The following is a 13460-nucleotide window of genomic DNA, read 5'->3' on the forward strand; positions in this document are numbered from 1 at the left end:
CCCGCCCCCGCCGCGGGTTCGAGTCTCCCCGGCGCCCCGCCGCTTCCCCCAGACTTCCCGCCTCGGCTTCCCTTTCCGTTCACGCCTCCGGAGCGGCAGCACTTCCCGGAAAGTTGTGGGGCTTCGAGTCTAAAGTTTCGGGGACTCTGGGCCGAGCGTGGCCGCCGCTCCGCCTTCCTGCGCCGCCATTTGCAGCGCCCCGGCCCGGCCCCGACGCGCCCGCACCAACACTGACAGCGGCGGCCGCGCTCCAGACCCGGATGTCAGAATTCTTTCAAAAGCAGTGTGGAACTGTTTTAATCTCTCGGGAAAAAGCATATGGGCAGATAATCTTCTTACAAGATAAAGAATGAGTGCCATAAAATGTGCCAAAGGGAAAATGGATTAGAAGTTATTAGTGATTAGTAGAAGACAAATTCTGGTACTAACTCTACCACTTGAGCATATTGGTTTTTAGATTTGCATCAGGTCAAAATCACATGATAAACTATAAACTATGTTATAGGCTAGGAATTCAACTATTAATAAAACACATTGCTCCTGGCCCTAAGAAGCTTATAATCAATCTGTAGAGTGAGACAAATGTGTATTTTTAAAAATGAGTTCAATTCAACATGCTAAATGCAATGAGAAGGATGCTTACAGGTTACTCTGCCCAGGAGAGAATACTTAGTGCACTTGCCTTACCTGTGAGGCAAAGACATAGGATTTTAGGGTCAAAATGAGATAGCTTACATGAAAGCATCTTGTTTTCTGCAAAATCTGATACAAAGGAAAAGGCTATTGTAGCAGGTGTATGGAATTACCTAAATAAATAAAACCACAGCAAAATGATGAATAGTGAACAAACGCAAGTGTGCCATGTCAAGCCAACTCCTTATGTAGACATTATTACCATTAAAGTAGCCAAGAAGTTGGGAGATGCTAAGTGTTGCATATATTATCCCGGGTTTCTTCTGAATCTCTGAATCTGATTCTGAAAGTAAAATGATTACTTCTGGGAGGAGGGATGGTAGACGATACAACAGTTTGAAGCTCTTAAGAGTTTCTTCTCTCTCCCTTTACCGTAATACTTTCTAGCTATTTTACCTGCAGAGATACAAGACACATTTGTGTTATTTCCTCTTCTTTCTTCTATTGTGTTAACCTAGGTCTTCCTGCTCCACCCCTATTGCAGGGGTTCATCAATCTATTTTGTTTCATAGGCAGAAATGCCACAGCCTTGTGATCCAGGTTTAATCTTGTGCCCCTTCCCAATTTCTTAAACATACAAAGCAACTGAATTAGAATCATGAAAGAGAACCCCAAGGTAAGAGATGCCTTAGATAAAAACCAAAGTGTAGATTCATTAATGATTTGATCATTCCACAACGTATACATGTATCAAAACATCACTTATACCACACAAATATGTACAATTATTTTGTCAATAAAAATAAAACTTAAAAAGTAAACCAATTTTTAAAGGTATGAAAATGACAGTCTATTACTTAACTATACATATTTACATCTCTTTGGTCAATTAATTAAAAAACAAAAAGAACTTCAAGGGTAAGAACACATGAGTCAAATGCAAAGAAACTGTTCTAATTCAGAGGTCCAGGCTCTTCTAGGACTCAGGTAGCAAACCAGGATATTTATTTCTCAACTCCTGTGACCACGGGCAGTTGACAAAAGCAAAAGCAGCTAACACATGGACTGCAGTTACTATATGTTAAGTGCTGTCTCAAGTATTTTATTTGTCATTTAATTTAATTCTTATAACAATCCTATATTATATGCTCTATTATTATTTATGTTTTACAAATAAAAAAACTGAATCACACTAAAGTTGATAGCTCTTAGTGGCACAGGCAAAATTAAAACTCTAGCATTCTACTTCCTGAGTTCATGCTCTGAGGCACAATGCTTTAATGCCTTTACAATAATGCTAATTAAATGGGTTGAGATATTAGAGAAAAAAACCAACCTACGAGTACATGCAAAGAGATAATACATATAGTAAAATAAAATAATTTAAATTTTCTTTTCATATTAAAGGTAATGTTCTTCTTAAACAGAGAATTTTCTCATTTTATTAACAAGTTTTTGAAAATATTTTAACTTAACTTTTAAGTATTTCTATACTATAGGTAATTATTTCCCATTATTGCAGATTAATAATTTCCTGCAAAAGTCATCAAAGGAACGAACTATATCTAGATAGACTGAGATGTAGAGATGTTAATATCATGAGTTTGACAATATGCTTTAAGTGAAGACATTGAGAAAATATTGTTTTCTACAATGAATTATCATTCCATCTCTCTCAAACTCTTTCATAGAAATTATCCAAATGAGAGGTTTCAACAAAACCACTGGAGTTACACAGTTCATCCTGGTGGGCTTCTCCAGCCTGGGGGAGCTCCAGCTGCTGCTTTTTGTCATCTTCTTTCTCCTGTACTTGACGATTCTGGTGGCCAACGTGACAATCATGGCTGTCATCTGCTTCAGCCAGACTCTACATACTCCTATGTACGTTTTCCTGTTTATACTTTCATTTGCTGAGTCCTGCTACACTTTTGTCATCATCCCTCAACTGCTGGTCCACCTGCTCTCAAACACCAAGATCATCTCGTTTCTGGCCTGTGCCACTCAGCTCTTCTTCTTCCTTGGCTTTGCTTGCACCAACTGCTTTCTCATTGCCATGATGGGATATGATAGCTATGTAGCAATTTGTCACCCCCTGAGGTACACACTCATCATGAACAAAAGGCTAGGGCTTGGGTTGGTTTCTCTGTCAGGAGTCACAGGTTTCTTCATTACTTTGGTGGCCACCAACCTCATCTGTGACATGCCTTTTTGTGGTCCCAATAGGGTCAACCACTATTTTTGTGACATGGCACCTGTTATCAAGTTAGCCTGCACTGACACCCATTTGAAAGAACTGGCTCTACTCAGCCTTAGCATCTTGGTAATCATGGTGCCTTTTCTGCTAATTCTCATATCCTATGGCTTCATAGTTAACACTATCCTGAAGATCCCTTCTACTGAGGGCAAGAGAAAGGCCTTTGCCACCTGTGCCTCACACCTGACAGTGGTCTTTGTCCACTATGGCTGTGCATCTATCATCTACCTTCGGCCTAAGTCCAAATCTGCCTCAGACAAGGATCAGCTGGTGGCAGTGACCTATACAGTAGTTACTCCCCTACTTAATCCTCTTGTCTACAGTCTGAGGAACCAGGAGGTAAAAACTGCTCTGAAAAGAGTTCTGGGAATGCCTGTGGCAATCAAGATGAGCTAACAAAAATTATTAAAATTAGAAAAGTCATGAAAGAAATCAAAAGTACTAAATATTCTCTGACTTTTGAGTTGGATGATGTTCTAGACATGTCTTGAATAGTTTTCTAAGGACTCAGACTACCATTTCAGAAAAAAATGCAAGTCAATCTACACACTGCATTGTTTAATGCCTGGTTTAAAAATAAATAAATAACTCACATTTGGCAAAGGAGCAAAGCATAAGAGTTTTTTGAGGAAAGACACAACTCAAAATGATTGCCATAACAGGAATTGCTTTTCTGGTTGGAGAGAAATAACAAGGTCTGAAATGGCTGGTAGCATTCTATTCAGGACAGAGATATTTAAAGCCACTATGTACCAGGTCTCATGCAAAGAAAAATAATTAAAGTGAATAAATTTATAGTTTATGTAGGCATGGGGTGGGTATGTAAAAAGATGAACACCGAAAAAAGTGATAATGCAAGATAATCATATCCGTTAAAAGGACATATTTAAAAGCTTATGAGAGTCAAAGGAACAATCATTTATTCCTTCTGAAAGAGAAAAAGATTTGGAATAAGTACAAAGAGGGGAGAGAAAATTTAAGCTGAGTCTTAGAGGAAAAACAAGATTTCAATACTAAGGAACTGGGTTTTACAAGTGACAAAAACATTAGTTAACGTTACCAGAATTGTTGATTTTTCAAAACCTAATTCTAGATATTTATTATGTTAATTTTAAATTAAATACTATTATGTTGTCTGTAGTTTTTGCTCTCTTAATAGCTATATGTTGAAGTCTTTCAGATGATGTAATTATATTAATAATTGACTAAAACAACCAGTAATGACATCTTCATGCTTGCTGTTCGCATGAAACAGTACTGTGAAGAGGTATAAATTGTCTTATCTTTAATATGGTGAGAGTCTAATACTTTATCAACTTAATATTTTATTATAATATTTAGATTGTAGACACTGATTAAATTGATTTTAAAGTCTAATTGATTTTAAAGCTTTGTAATATGAGATACGTTATCTTAAAATATTGAAACTGATGAGCCTTAAAATTTTTTATGTAGACAACAGAGGTTTATTTTTTGTTTGTTTTCTTTTTTCCCTTGCTTGTTTTGTTTGTTTGTTTAGAGAATATGCAAATTATCTAGTTAGTACATTGCTAATCTTCTAGTTGAGAGAATCAATTACTGTTTTGTTTTGGTTTTGAGTGGAAGTCTCACTGTCACCCATGCTGGAGTGCAGTGGCATGCTCACAGCCACCACAGCCTCAACTTGCTGAACTCAAGTGATCCTTTTGTCTCAGCCTTCCAAGTAGTTGGGACTATAGGAATGTGCCATCATGCCTGGCTAATTTTTCTTGATTTATTGTAGGGACGAGGTCTCACCAAGTTGTCCAGACTGGTCTCGAATCCCTAGGCTCAGGGAATCCTCTCACCTCTGCCTCCCAAAGTGCTGGGATTACAGGTGTGAGCCACTGCACCCGGTTAATTACTGTTAACTATTTATTTTTTCTGTCCAGAGAACCAAACTATACTAGGATAAAAACTCTGACTTATTCAGATTATGTTAAATCACACAAATAAAAAGTTGTGTTATCAATACTGGTATGCCTGTAAAACTTGCATATAAACAGGAAAAAATATACGTATAAATATTTCAAATTTTGCAGATCAGATGTGTTCTCAAAACTATAACAATTGTATATATTGCTCTATTCTACTTTTAAAATATAATTTTGAGATATGTAACCGGATAAAGTATAATTGCAAAAAAACTGTATTTGTTTTTAATACAGCCAGGTAAGTGTTTTAGAAAGACTAAATATGAGCCAGAAAAAAAAAATTATAAAAATATAGAAGTCTTACTTACTTGGATTATTTTGTAGGTGTCTCTAAGTTGTTACTTATATATAAATTCACCAGAATTTGGGTAATGCATTATGAGTAGGCTTATGCTAGAGGTATTCTGAAGAACTCTAGTCGAGTTGTCCAATACTCAATGTAAAATCTTTATCTCTACATAAAAGTACTCATAAATATATGTATATTTACATGGTTTAACTTAAAACATTTCAGAATATTAGAATAATCATCCTTTTGATTTTCAGCTCCATCAGAGTTTTTGGATTAATCAAGCTATTTAGTAGCCTTGTTGAGCATTCAATTGTTTTCAACTATGTAAAAAAGTATTTTTCTAAAAGTAGAATGGAAATGTTATATGCAAATAAGTGAAATGTGTTAATATTATGATGTACAGTTCATTAATTTTCCTTTAAAACTATATAAGGTCATGCAGTTTTATATATTGATCTACAACTCAAGGTGCATGTAAAATTTCAACTCTTGTTGTTTCAAGTTATTCCTCAATAATTCATGTGCCTTGTTAGCAAGAAATTCACTATCTCCTTAAGATACCCTATCCTAAATATTTCAGAAATCCTGGGGAATTGTACATTTAAAAGGGGATTCAGAGTGGTTTCTATGGAGAGAGGACTGGTTCACTACATACTGCTGGTCCTTCCTGCCATCCACAGTATTAGTAGGGCTGTTCCTATATGACTGACAGGCAAAACTGGTTCACTCACTCTTTGCAGTGGGCTTCCCAAGAGTCATGGTTTTTTGAGTGATATAAATCATTTGCCCCAGGTAAATTAAGACTCCCCTCACACTTGGTTTTAGCTATGCCCGTCTTTAATTTCCACTCATAGCTCTGCTTGAACTGCTAGCTTTCCTCAGGAACAGTGACTCAGAATCTGTTCTATTGTTTAGGCATTTCAGACCTCAAGTTGCCAGCATTCTATTCTCCCTGGGGACTTGTGACTATTACAAGGTGGCTTCCTCTTTCAAACACTCAAAAGACAATTTGATCACTACACAATGTCCATATGTATAGAAACATCACACTGTATCATAAATACATACAAACAAGTTGAAAGATTGAATTATTCTTTTTATTCTGAAAACAACAAGAAAAGTCACTTGGAAGGCAAAAATACACTTACAAGTTCAGAGTTTCCTTTATATACCCTTTTGAGTGAGTCTACCTGCCTGCCTACAAAAATTGCTTCCAGTGATCTGAAGGTGAATTTCTCACTAAAAAATTAGAAAAATTAAAGAACACAAATTTGGGATTAAAATTGATGGTATAATTCCTCTAGGAGGGTACTCCACACCAGCCATTACGTTTTCAATAATAAGCAATTGAAATATATAATTGAAAAGAAGAAACTAGAAATTGACCTTTCATATGACCCAACAATCCCCCTGCTGGGAATATACCCAGAGAAACTCAAATCATTCTACAAAAAAGATACCAGCACACACATGTTTATTGCAGCACTATTCACAATAGCAAAAACACGGATCCAACCATGTTGCCCATCAAAACCGGATTGGATTTTTTAAAAATATGGTACATATACACAATGTAATATTATGCAGCCATAAAGAAGTCATAAAGATGGACTTCACAGCAACTTGGATGGATTTAGAGACTATCAGACTCAGTAATCTATCTATCACAGAAGCAAAGAACAGACAATTATATGTTCTTACTCTTAAGTAGACCTTGAACAATTATCATAATACTACAAGAAAGGGACTGGCAGTAGTGGGAAAGTGCCAGGGTGGGGGTGGGGGTTTGGCGGTAGAGGGAAACTGGAAAGGAGAAACACTTCATCAACAAGGGTACCTGGATGATGAACATTTGTATACCTAACCCTGAATTGTACACCACATCTTTAAAATTAAAAAAAAATTATAAAAGAAAAGAAAGGTACATGAAGTGTTCTATAAAATATTACACTTAGATACCTACAGAATACTCCACTCAGCAACCACAGAAAATGCATTCTACTCATCACCACATGAAACATACTCCAAGATCAATCACATCCTCAGCCAAAAATCAAGCATAAACAAATTACATAAGAATGAAATATTGCCATGTACCTTATCAGACCACAGTGGAATTAAAATAAATATCAACAACAGCAAAAGTCCCCAAAACCCAGAAAGACACAGAGACTAAATAGAATGATGCTGAAAGACTACTGGGTCAACAAAGAAATCAAAACAGAGACTAAAAGTTTCCTGAAAACAAAGAAACCTCCTGCCAAAACCTCCGGGATGCTATAAAATCAGTTCTAAGAGGCAAATTTCTATTTCTATGAACACACATCAAGAAAAAGGGGTGATCACAAGTAAACATCCTAAAAAACCACCTAAGGGAGCTGGGAAAAAAAGACCACTGAAACCCTAACTTCAGCACAAGAAATCAGATCACTAAAGTAAAGCTCAAATATGGGACACGGAAGACAAAAATACCATAGAAAAATCAACAACACAAAAAGTTGGTTCTTTGAAAAAATAAACAAGATTGATGGACTGCCTAGCCAGAATGACCAAGAAAAAGCCCATATAAATAATCAGAAATGCAAAAGATCAAAACAGACCCTGAAGAAATAAAAAGGATTTATCAGAGATTACTATGCATCCTGTATGAAAAAAAACTTGATAACCTAAATGAAATGAAGGACTTTCTGACATCACACAACCTCACAAGGTTGAAACCAAAAGACATTGAGACCTCAAATATTTTTCGTAACAAGTTTGCTGCCGGAGCACAGGTGTCGTGAAAGCCACCCCTAAAGACCAAAATGGGAAAGGAAAATATGCACATCAACATCGTCGTCATCGGACACGCTGATTCTGGCGAGTCCACCACCACCGGCCACCTGATCTACAAATGTGGTGGCATCGACAAAAGAACCATTGAGAAATTCGAGAAGGAAGCTGCTGAGATGGGAAAGGGCTCCTTCAAGTATGCCTTGGTCTTGGATAAGCTGAAAGCTGAGCGTGAACATGGCATCACCATTGATATCTCCCTGTGGAAATTTGAGACCAGCAAATACTACATCACTATCATCGATGCTCCAGGACACAGAGACTTCATAAAAAACATGATTACAGGCACATCTCAGGCTGACTGTGCTGTCCTCATTGTTGCTGCTGGTGTTGGTGAATTTGAAGCTGGTATTTCCAAGAATGGGCAGACCCATGAGCATGCCCTCCTGGCTTACACACTGGGTGTGAAGCAACTAATTGTTGGCATTAACAAAATGGATTCCACTGAGCCACCCTACAGCCAGAAGAAATACCAAGAAATTGTTAAGGAAGTCAGCACTTACATTAAGAAAATTGGCTACAATCCTGACACAGTAGCATTTGTGCCAATTTCTGGTTGCAATGGTGACAACATGCTGGAGCCAAGTGCTAACATGCTTAGGTTCAAGGGGTGGAAAGTCACCTGTAAAGATGGTAATGCCAGTGGAACCACGCTACTTGAAGCACTGGACTGCATCCTGCCACCAGCTCGTCCAACTGACAAGCCCCTGCGTCTGCCTCTCCAGGATGTCTACAAGATTGGTGGTATTGGGACTGTCCCTGTGAGCCAAGTGGAGACTGGTGTCCTCAAACCTGGCATGGTGGTCACCTTTGCTCCAGTCAACGTATAACTGAAGTGAAGTCTGTTGAAATGCACCATGATGCTTTGAGTGAAGCCCTTCCTGGGGACAACGTGGGCTTCAATGTCAAGAATGTATCTGTCAAAGATGTTTGCCGTGGCAATGTTATTGGTGACAGCAAAAATGATCCACCAATGGAAGCAGCTGGCTTCACCCCTCAGATAATTATCCTGAACCATCCAGGCCAAATCAGTGCTGGCTATGCCCCTGTACTGGATTGTCACACAGCTCACATTGCATGGAAGTTTGCTGAGCTAAAGGAAAAGATTGATCACCATTCTGGTGAGAAGCTGTGAGATGGCCCTAAATTCTTGAAGTCTGGTGATGCTGCCATTGTTGATATGGTTCCTGGCAAGCCGATGTGTGTGGAGAGTTTCTCTGACTATCCTCCTCTGGGTGGTTTTGCCGTCCGTGATATGAGGCAGACAGTTATTGTGGGTGTCATCAAAGCAGTGGACAAGAAGGTTGCCGGAGCTGGCAAGGTCACCAAGTCTGCCCAGAAAGCTCAGAAGGCTAAATGAATATTATCCCCAATATCTGCCACCTCAGTCTTAGTCAGTGGTGAAAGAACGGTCTCAGAACTGTTTGTTTCAATTGACCATTTAAGTTTAATAGTAAAAGACTGGTTAATGATAACAATGAATCGGAAAACTTTCAGAAGGAAATGAGAATGTTTTGTGGACAATTTTTTTTTTTTTTTTTGCGTGTGGCAGTTTTAAGTTATTAGTTTTTGAAATCAATACTTTTTAGTGGAAACAACTTGACAGAATTGAGACCCATTAAAACAAAGTTTAATGAGACCAAAAAAAGAGACTCCAAATAGACCAACAACAACCCAGGAAATTGATTCCATCATAAGAAAAATACTACCCCCCCAAAAAAAACACCTGTACCAGATGTCTTTCCAGTGGAATTCTACAAAGAGCATGAGGAGGAACTGATACCAATCCTATTGAAAGTATTCCAGGCAATTGAGAAGGGTGGAATTCTCCCCAAATCATTTTATGAAGCTAACATCACACTGATACCCAAACAAGGTAAAGATCCAACAAAAAAAGAGAAGTACAGGTCAATATCCCTGAAGAACATAGATGCAAAAATTCTCAACAAGATTCTAGCAAATCAGATCCAATAGCACATCTCAAAAATCATCTACCGTGACCAAGTAGGCTTCATCCCCAGGATGTAGGACTGGTTCAACATCCACAAGATCATAAATGTAATTAAACACATCAACAGATGTAAAAACAAGAACCACATGATTATACCATTAGATGCAGAAAAAACTTTTGATAAAATCCAGCATCTCTTCTTGATAAAAACCCTCAAACACCTAGGCATAGAAGAAACATACCTCAAAATACTAAGTGCCATCTACAATAACCCCACAGTCAGCATATTGCTAAATAGACAAACACTGGAAACATTTCTCCTGAAAACCAGAACAAGACAAGGCTGCTACTCTCACTCTTCTTGTTCAACATTGTGTAGAAAGTCCTAGCTAAAGTAATTAGACAGGAGAAGGAAATCAGGGATATCCAAATAGGAAAAGAGGAAATTTAGTTATTCCTCTTTACTGATGATATGATCCTATACCTAAAAAACCAAGAGAATCAGTCAAAAACCTGCTTTTACTAATAAAGGACTTTAGCAAAGTCTCAGAGTACAAAATTAATATGTAAAAGACAGTTGTGTTCTTATACACCAACAACAAGCAGGCAGAGAACCAAATAAAAAGCACAATCCCATTCACAATAGCCAACAAAGAAGAAGGAGGAGGAGGAGGAGGAGGAGGAGGTGAAGGAGAAGAGGAGAAATACCTCGGCATCTATCTAATCAGAGAATGAAAGATCTTTACATTGCAAATTACAAAACACTGCTCAAAAAAATCCAAGAAGACACAAACAAATGAAAAATTATTCCATGCTCATGGATAGGAAGAATCAACATTGTTAAGATGTCCATCCTACCAAAAGCAATCTACAGATTCAATGTAATTCCCATTAAATTACCAACACCATTCTTCTCAGACCTGGAAATGACAATACAGAAATTTACACGGAAACATGAATGCCCACTAACAGCCAAAATAATCCTCAGCAAAAGAAACAAGGCTGGAGGTATCACAGTTCCAGACTTCAAATTTGACTATAAGGCTACAATAATCAAAACTACCTGGTATTGGAACAAGAACAGGCATATGGACCAATGGAACAGGGTAGAGATTCTGGAAGCAAAACCTCAATTTCTCAACCAACTCATTTTTGACAAAGCTTCCACCTGCAACTACTGGGAAGAGGAGAAGCTATTCAATAAATGGTGCTGGGAAAACTGACTGACCACATACAGAAGATTGAAATAGGACCCCTACCTATCATTAAACACAAAAATCAACTCTAAATGGATCAAAGACCTAAATGCAAGACCTCAAACTATAAGAATCTTAGAAAATACAGGAGACACCCTTATGGAAATGGAAACCAATTCCTGCTCAAAACTCCAATTGCCCATGCCTTAACAGATAAGACAGACAAGTGGGATCTCATGAAACTGAAAAGCTTCTGCAAAGCAAAATAAACCATGAAGGGAGCAGGGAGACAGCCCACAGAATGGGAAAAAATATTTGCCAAGTGTATATCTGACAAAAGCTTAACATACAGAATCTACAAGGAACTCAAACATGCCAAAAGAAAAAAAAAAACAGCCCTATTAAAAAGTCGACCAAAAGACATGAATAGACACTTCCCAAAAGAAGACAGTCAACAGACACATGAAAAAGTGCTCAGACTCACTAATCATCAGAGAACCACATTGAGATGCCACCTAACCCCAGGAAGAATGGCCATAATTTATAAAACAAATAGCAGATGCAGGTGAGTATTAGGAGAAAAAGGAACACTTCTGGTGGGAATGCAAACTAGTGCAGCCTCTTTGGAAGACAGTGTGGCAATTTCTAAAAGAACTAGACATTGAATTTCCATATGACCCAACAATCCCCTTATTGGGAATATGCCTGGAAGAACGCAAATCATTCTATAAAAATGATACCTGTCCATGTATAATTATTGCAGCACTAGTCACTGATAAACCCAGATTATTTTGCTATTTATTCTGTGTTGGGTTAATAATTCTTGTGCCTAGAAGGAGATTTTGAAGTCTGTAAGCAACTTGGCAATGAAAAGTATTGCAGTTGATTACAAACTGCTGTCAGTGAAATTAATTTACCTGACCTGCAGGCAATTCAGAAGGAGGGAGGTAAGTGTGGTTCCTGAAGCTTGTTTTTTTTTTTTCTTCTGTTATTTAAAGGAGAAAATTTTTTATTATACAGTCCAGGGGACTGGAGAATCAAGAAACTTGTGACCCCATATTAAATGACAAACAAAACACAATGACAGACAAGATATGTCCGGACCAAGTGAGAAAAGTTACAGATCCTTGTCATAGCCTCAGGGCAGAAAATCACAGATTCCTGGCACAACCTCAGGGCAGGAAACCAGAGGACTCTATTCAGTCAACTTCTTAGCCAAAAGAATAGTGTCCAAAGGGTGGCCTCATCAGGCCATGATCCCTTAGCAGAACTGTGACCACAAGCAAAACAGAACAGATTTTTACCAGTAAGCAGAACAAATTCTTACCTCCCAGGAGAATGCAGATGGACTCAGATTTCTTTGAGATGAAAGGAGCCAGCAGTCATTCCAACCCCCTCTGAGCCAGATGAGAGGTTATGGACCGTGAATAACTCAGGGGGCACCTCCCCAATAACTCCCTGTTAGACTGGGGAGAGCTGGAGTGAGGCTTGTCTCCCAAAGTTGGCAACATCTTGCTGGGGCCTCCAAATGTTATGACTAAGTGAGAGGAAGTTACACCAGCAAATTGAGCTTAATTAATTATGAATTTATTAACACGTGGGTCAAGAGTAGGATCAAAACTCTTGACAAATTGGTGCAGTTAGTGACAAGCTTTTATAGGTAAAATTTGCAATATTGACTATGTAGCAACTTAGTGACCACAGCAATATTGACTAACAACTTGGCAACCAAAATGGGAACTTTTGATTGTTAGGGAGCTTTGATTAATTTTGTATCCTAGGAATAGCCAGTGTCCAGAAAGTCCCTGGAGTTCTGCCATTAAGATATAGTTTGAGGTTCTGGTAAGATGGTGATGACATAGGTGGGACTGTGAGATTCTCCAAAAGTGAGTTTCCATAAAGACTCTTACTTTTCTTCCCCCACCCCCCTGTCCACCACCAGCCACACCGGTCCGAGGCCTGGAAACTCTCAGTCCCACACAAGGCCAGCTATTGTGGCCCCTCGACTGCTGCTGCTTCACCGTAGGTGGCCCCGGGCCCTGGCTATGTGGAGATCCCAGCTCCCTCCATGGCTACAGCATCTTATCAGGTCCCAAGCCACCAACTGCTGCCTGTGGAGGCCCTTGGATACCTCCTTGTGGAGATCTGCATACCCTTGCTGGTTACTCTGATCTGCCTGGCACTCAGTCACTGCCAGCACCCTTCCTGACTGGGTGCTTGCTCCTCAGAGTTCCAGATCCCCGTCCTGGGGACATTAATGGAGAGATTAAAAAGAATTGAGGAGAGACAAGAAGAAACTAGGAAGGGATCGATAACTGAGATAACAGTAGTAAAGAATATTGTGAACGAA

The 13460-nt window shown here is 38.6% G+C and overlaps 1 protein-coding gene and 1 pseudogene across 2 annotated transcripts; both read left to right on the top strand.

Annotated features, from left to right (window-relative positions):
* The first annotated feature begins 2335 nt into the window (after positions 1-2335).
* Positions 2336-3283, top strand: LOC103273035 (olfactory receptor 10T2). The gene has a single exon (XM_008070500.1). The coding sequence runs from the start codon at positions 2336-2338 to the stop codon at positions 3281-3283; it is 948 nt and encodes a 315-aa protein (XP_008068691.1).
* Positions 3284-7878: 4595 nt separating this feature from the next.
* LOC103273036 lies at positions 7879-9557 on the top strand (annotated as a pseudogene). Its single transcript, XR_002482681.1, has one exon. The product of XR_002482681.1 is annotated as an elongation factor 1-alpha 1 pseudogene (transcript).
* The last annotated feature ends 3903 nt before the right edge of the window (positions 9558-13460 follow it).

This window comes from Carlito syrichta, unplaced genomic scaffold (assembly GCF_000164805.1).
Source record: "Carlito syrichta isolate Samal-C Ts95f unplaced genomic scaffold, Tarsius_syrichta-2.0.1 Scaffold313457, whole genome shotgun sequence".
NCBI classification, from domain to species: Eukaryota; Metazoa; Chordata; class Mammalia; order Primates; family Tarsiidae; genus Carlito; species Carlito syrichta.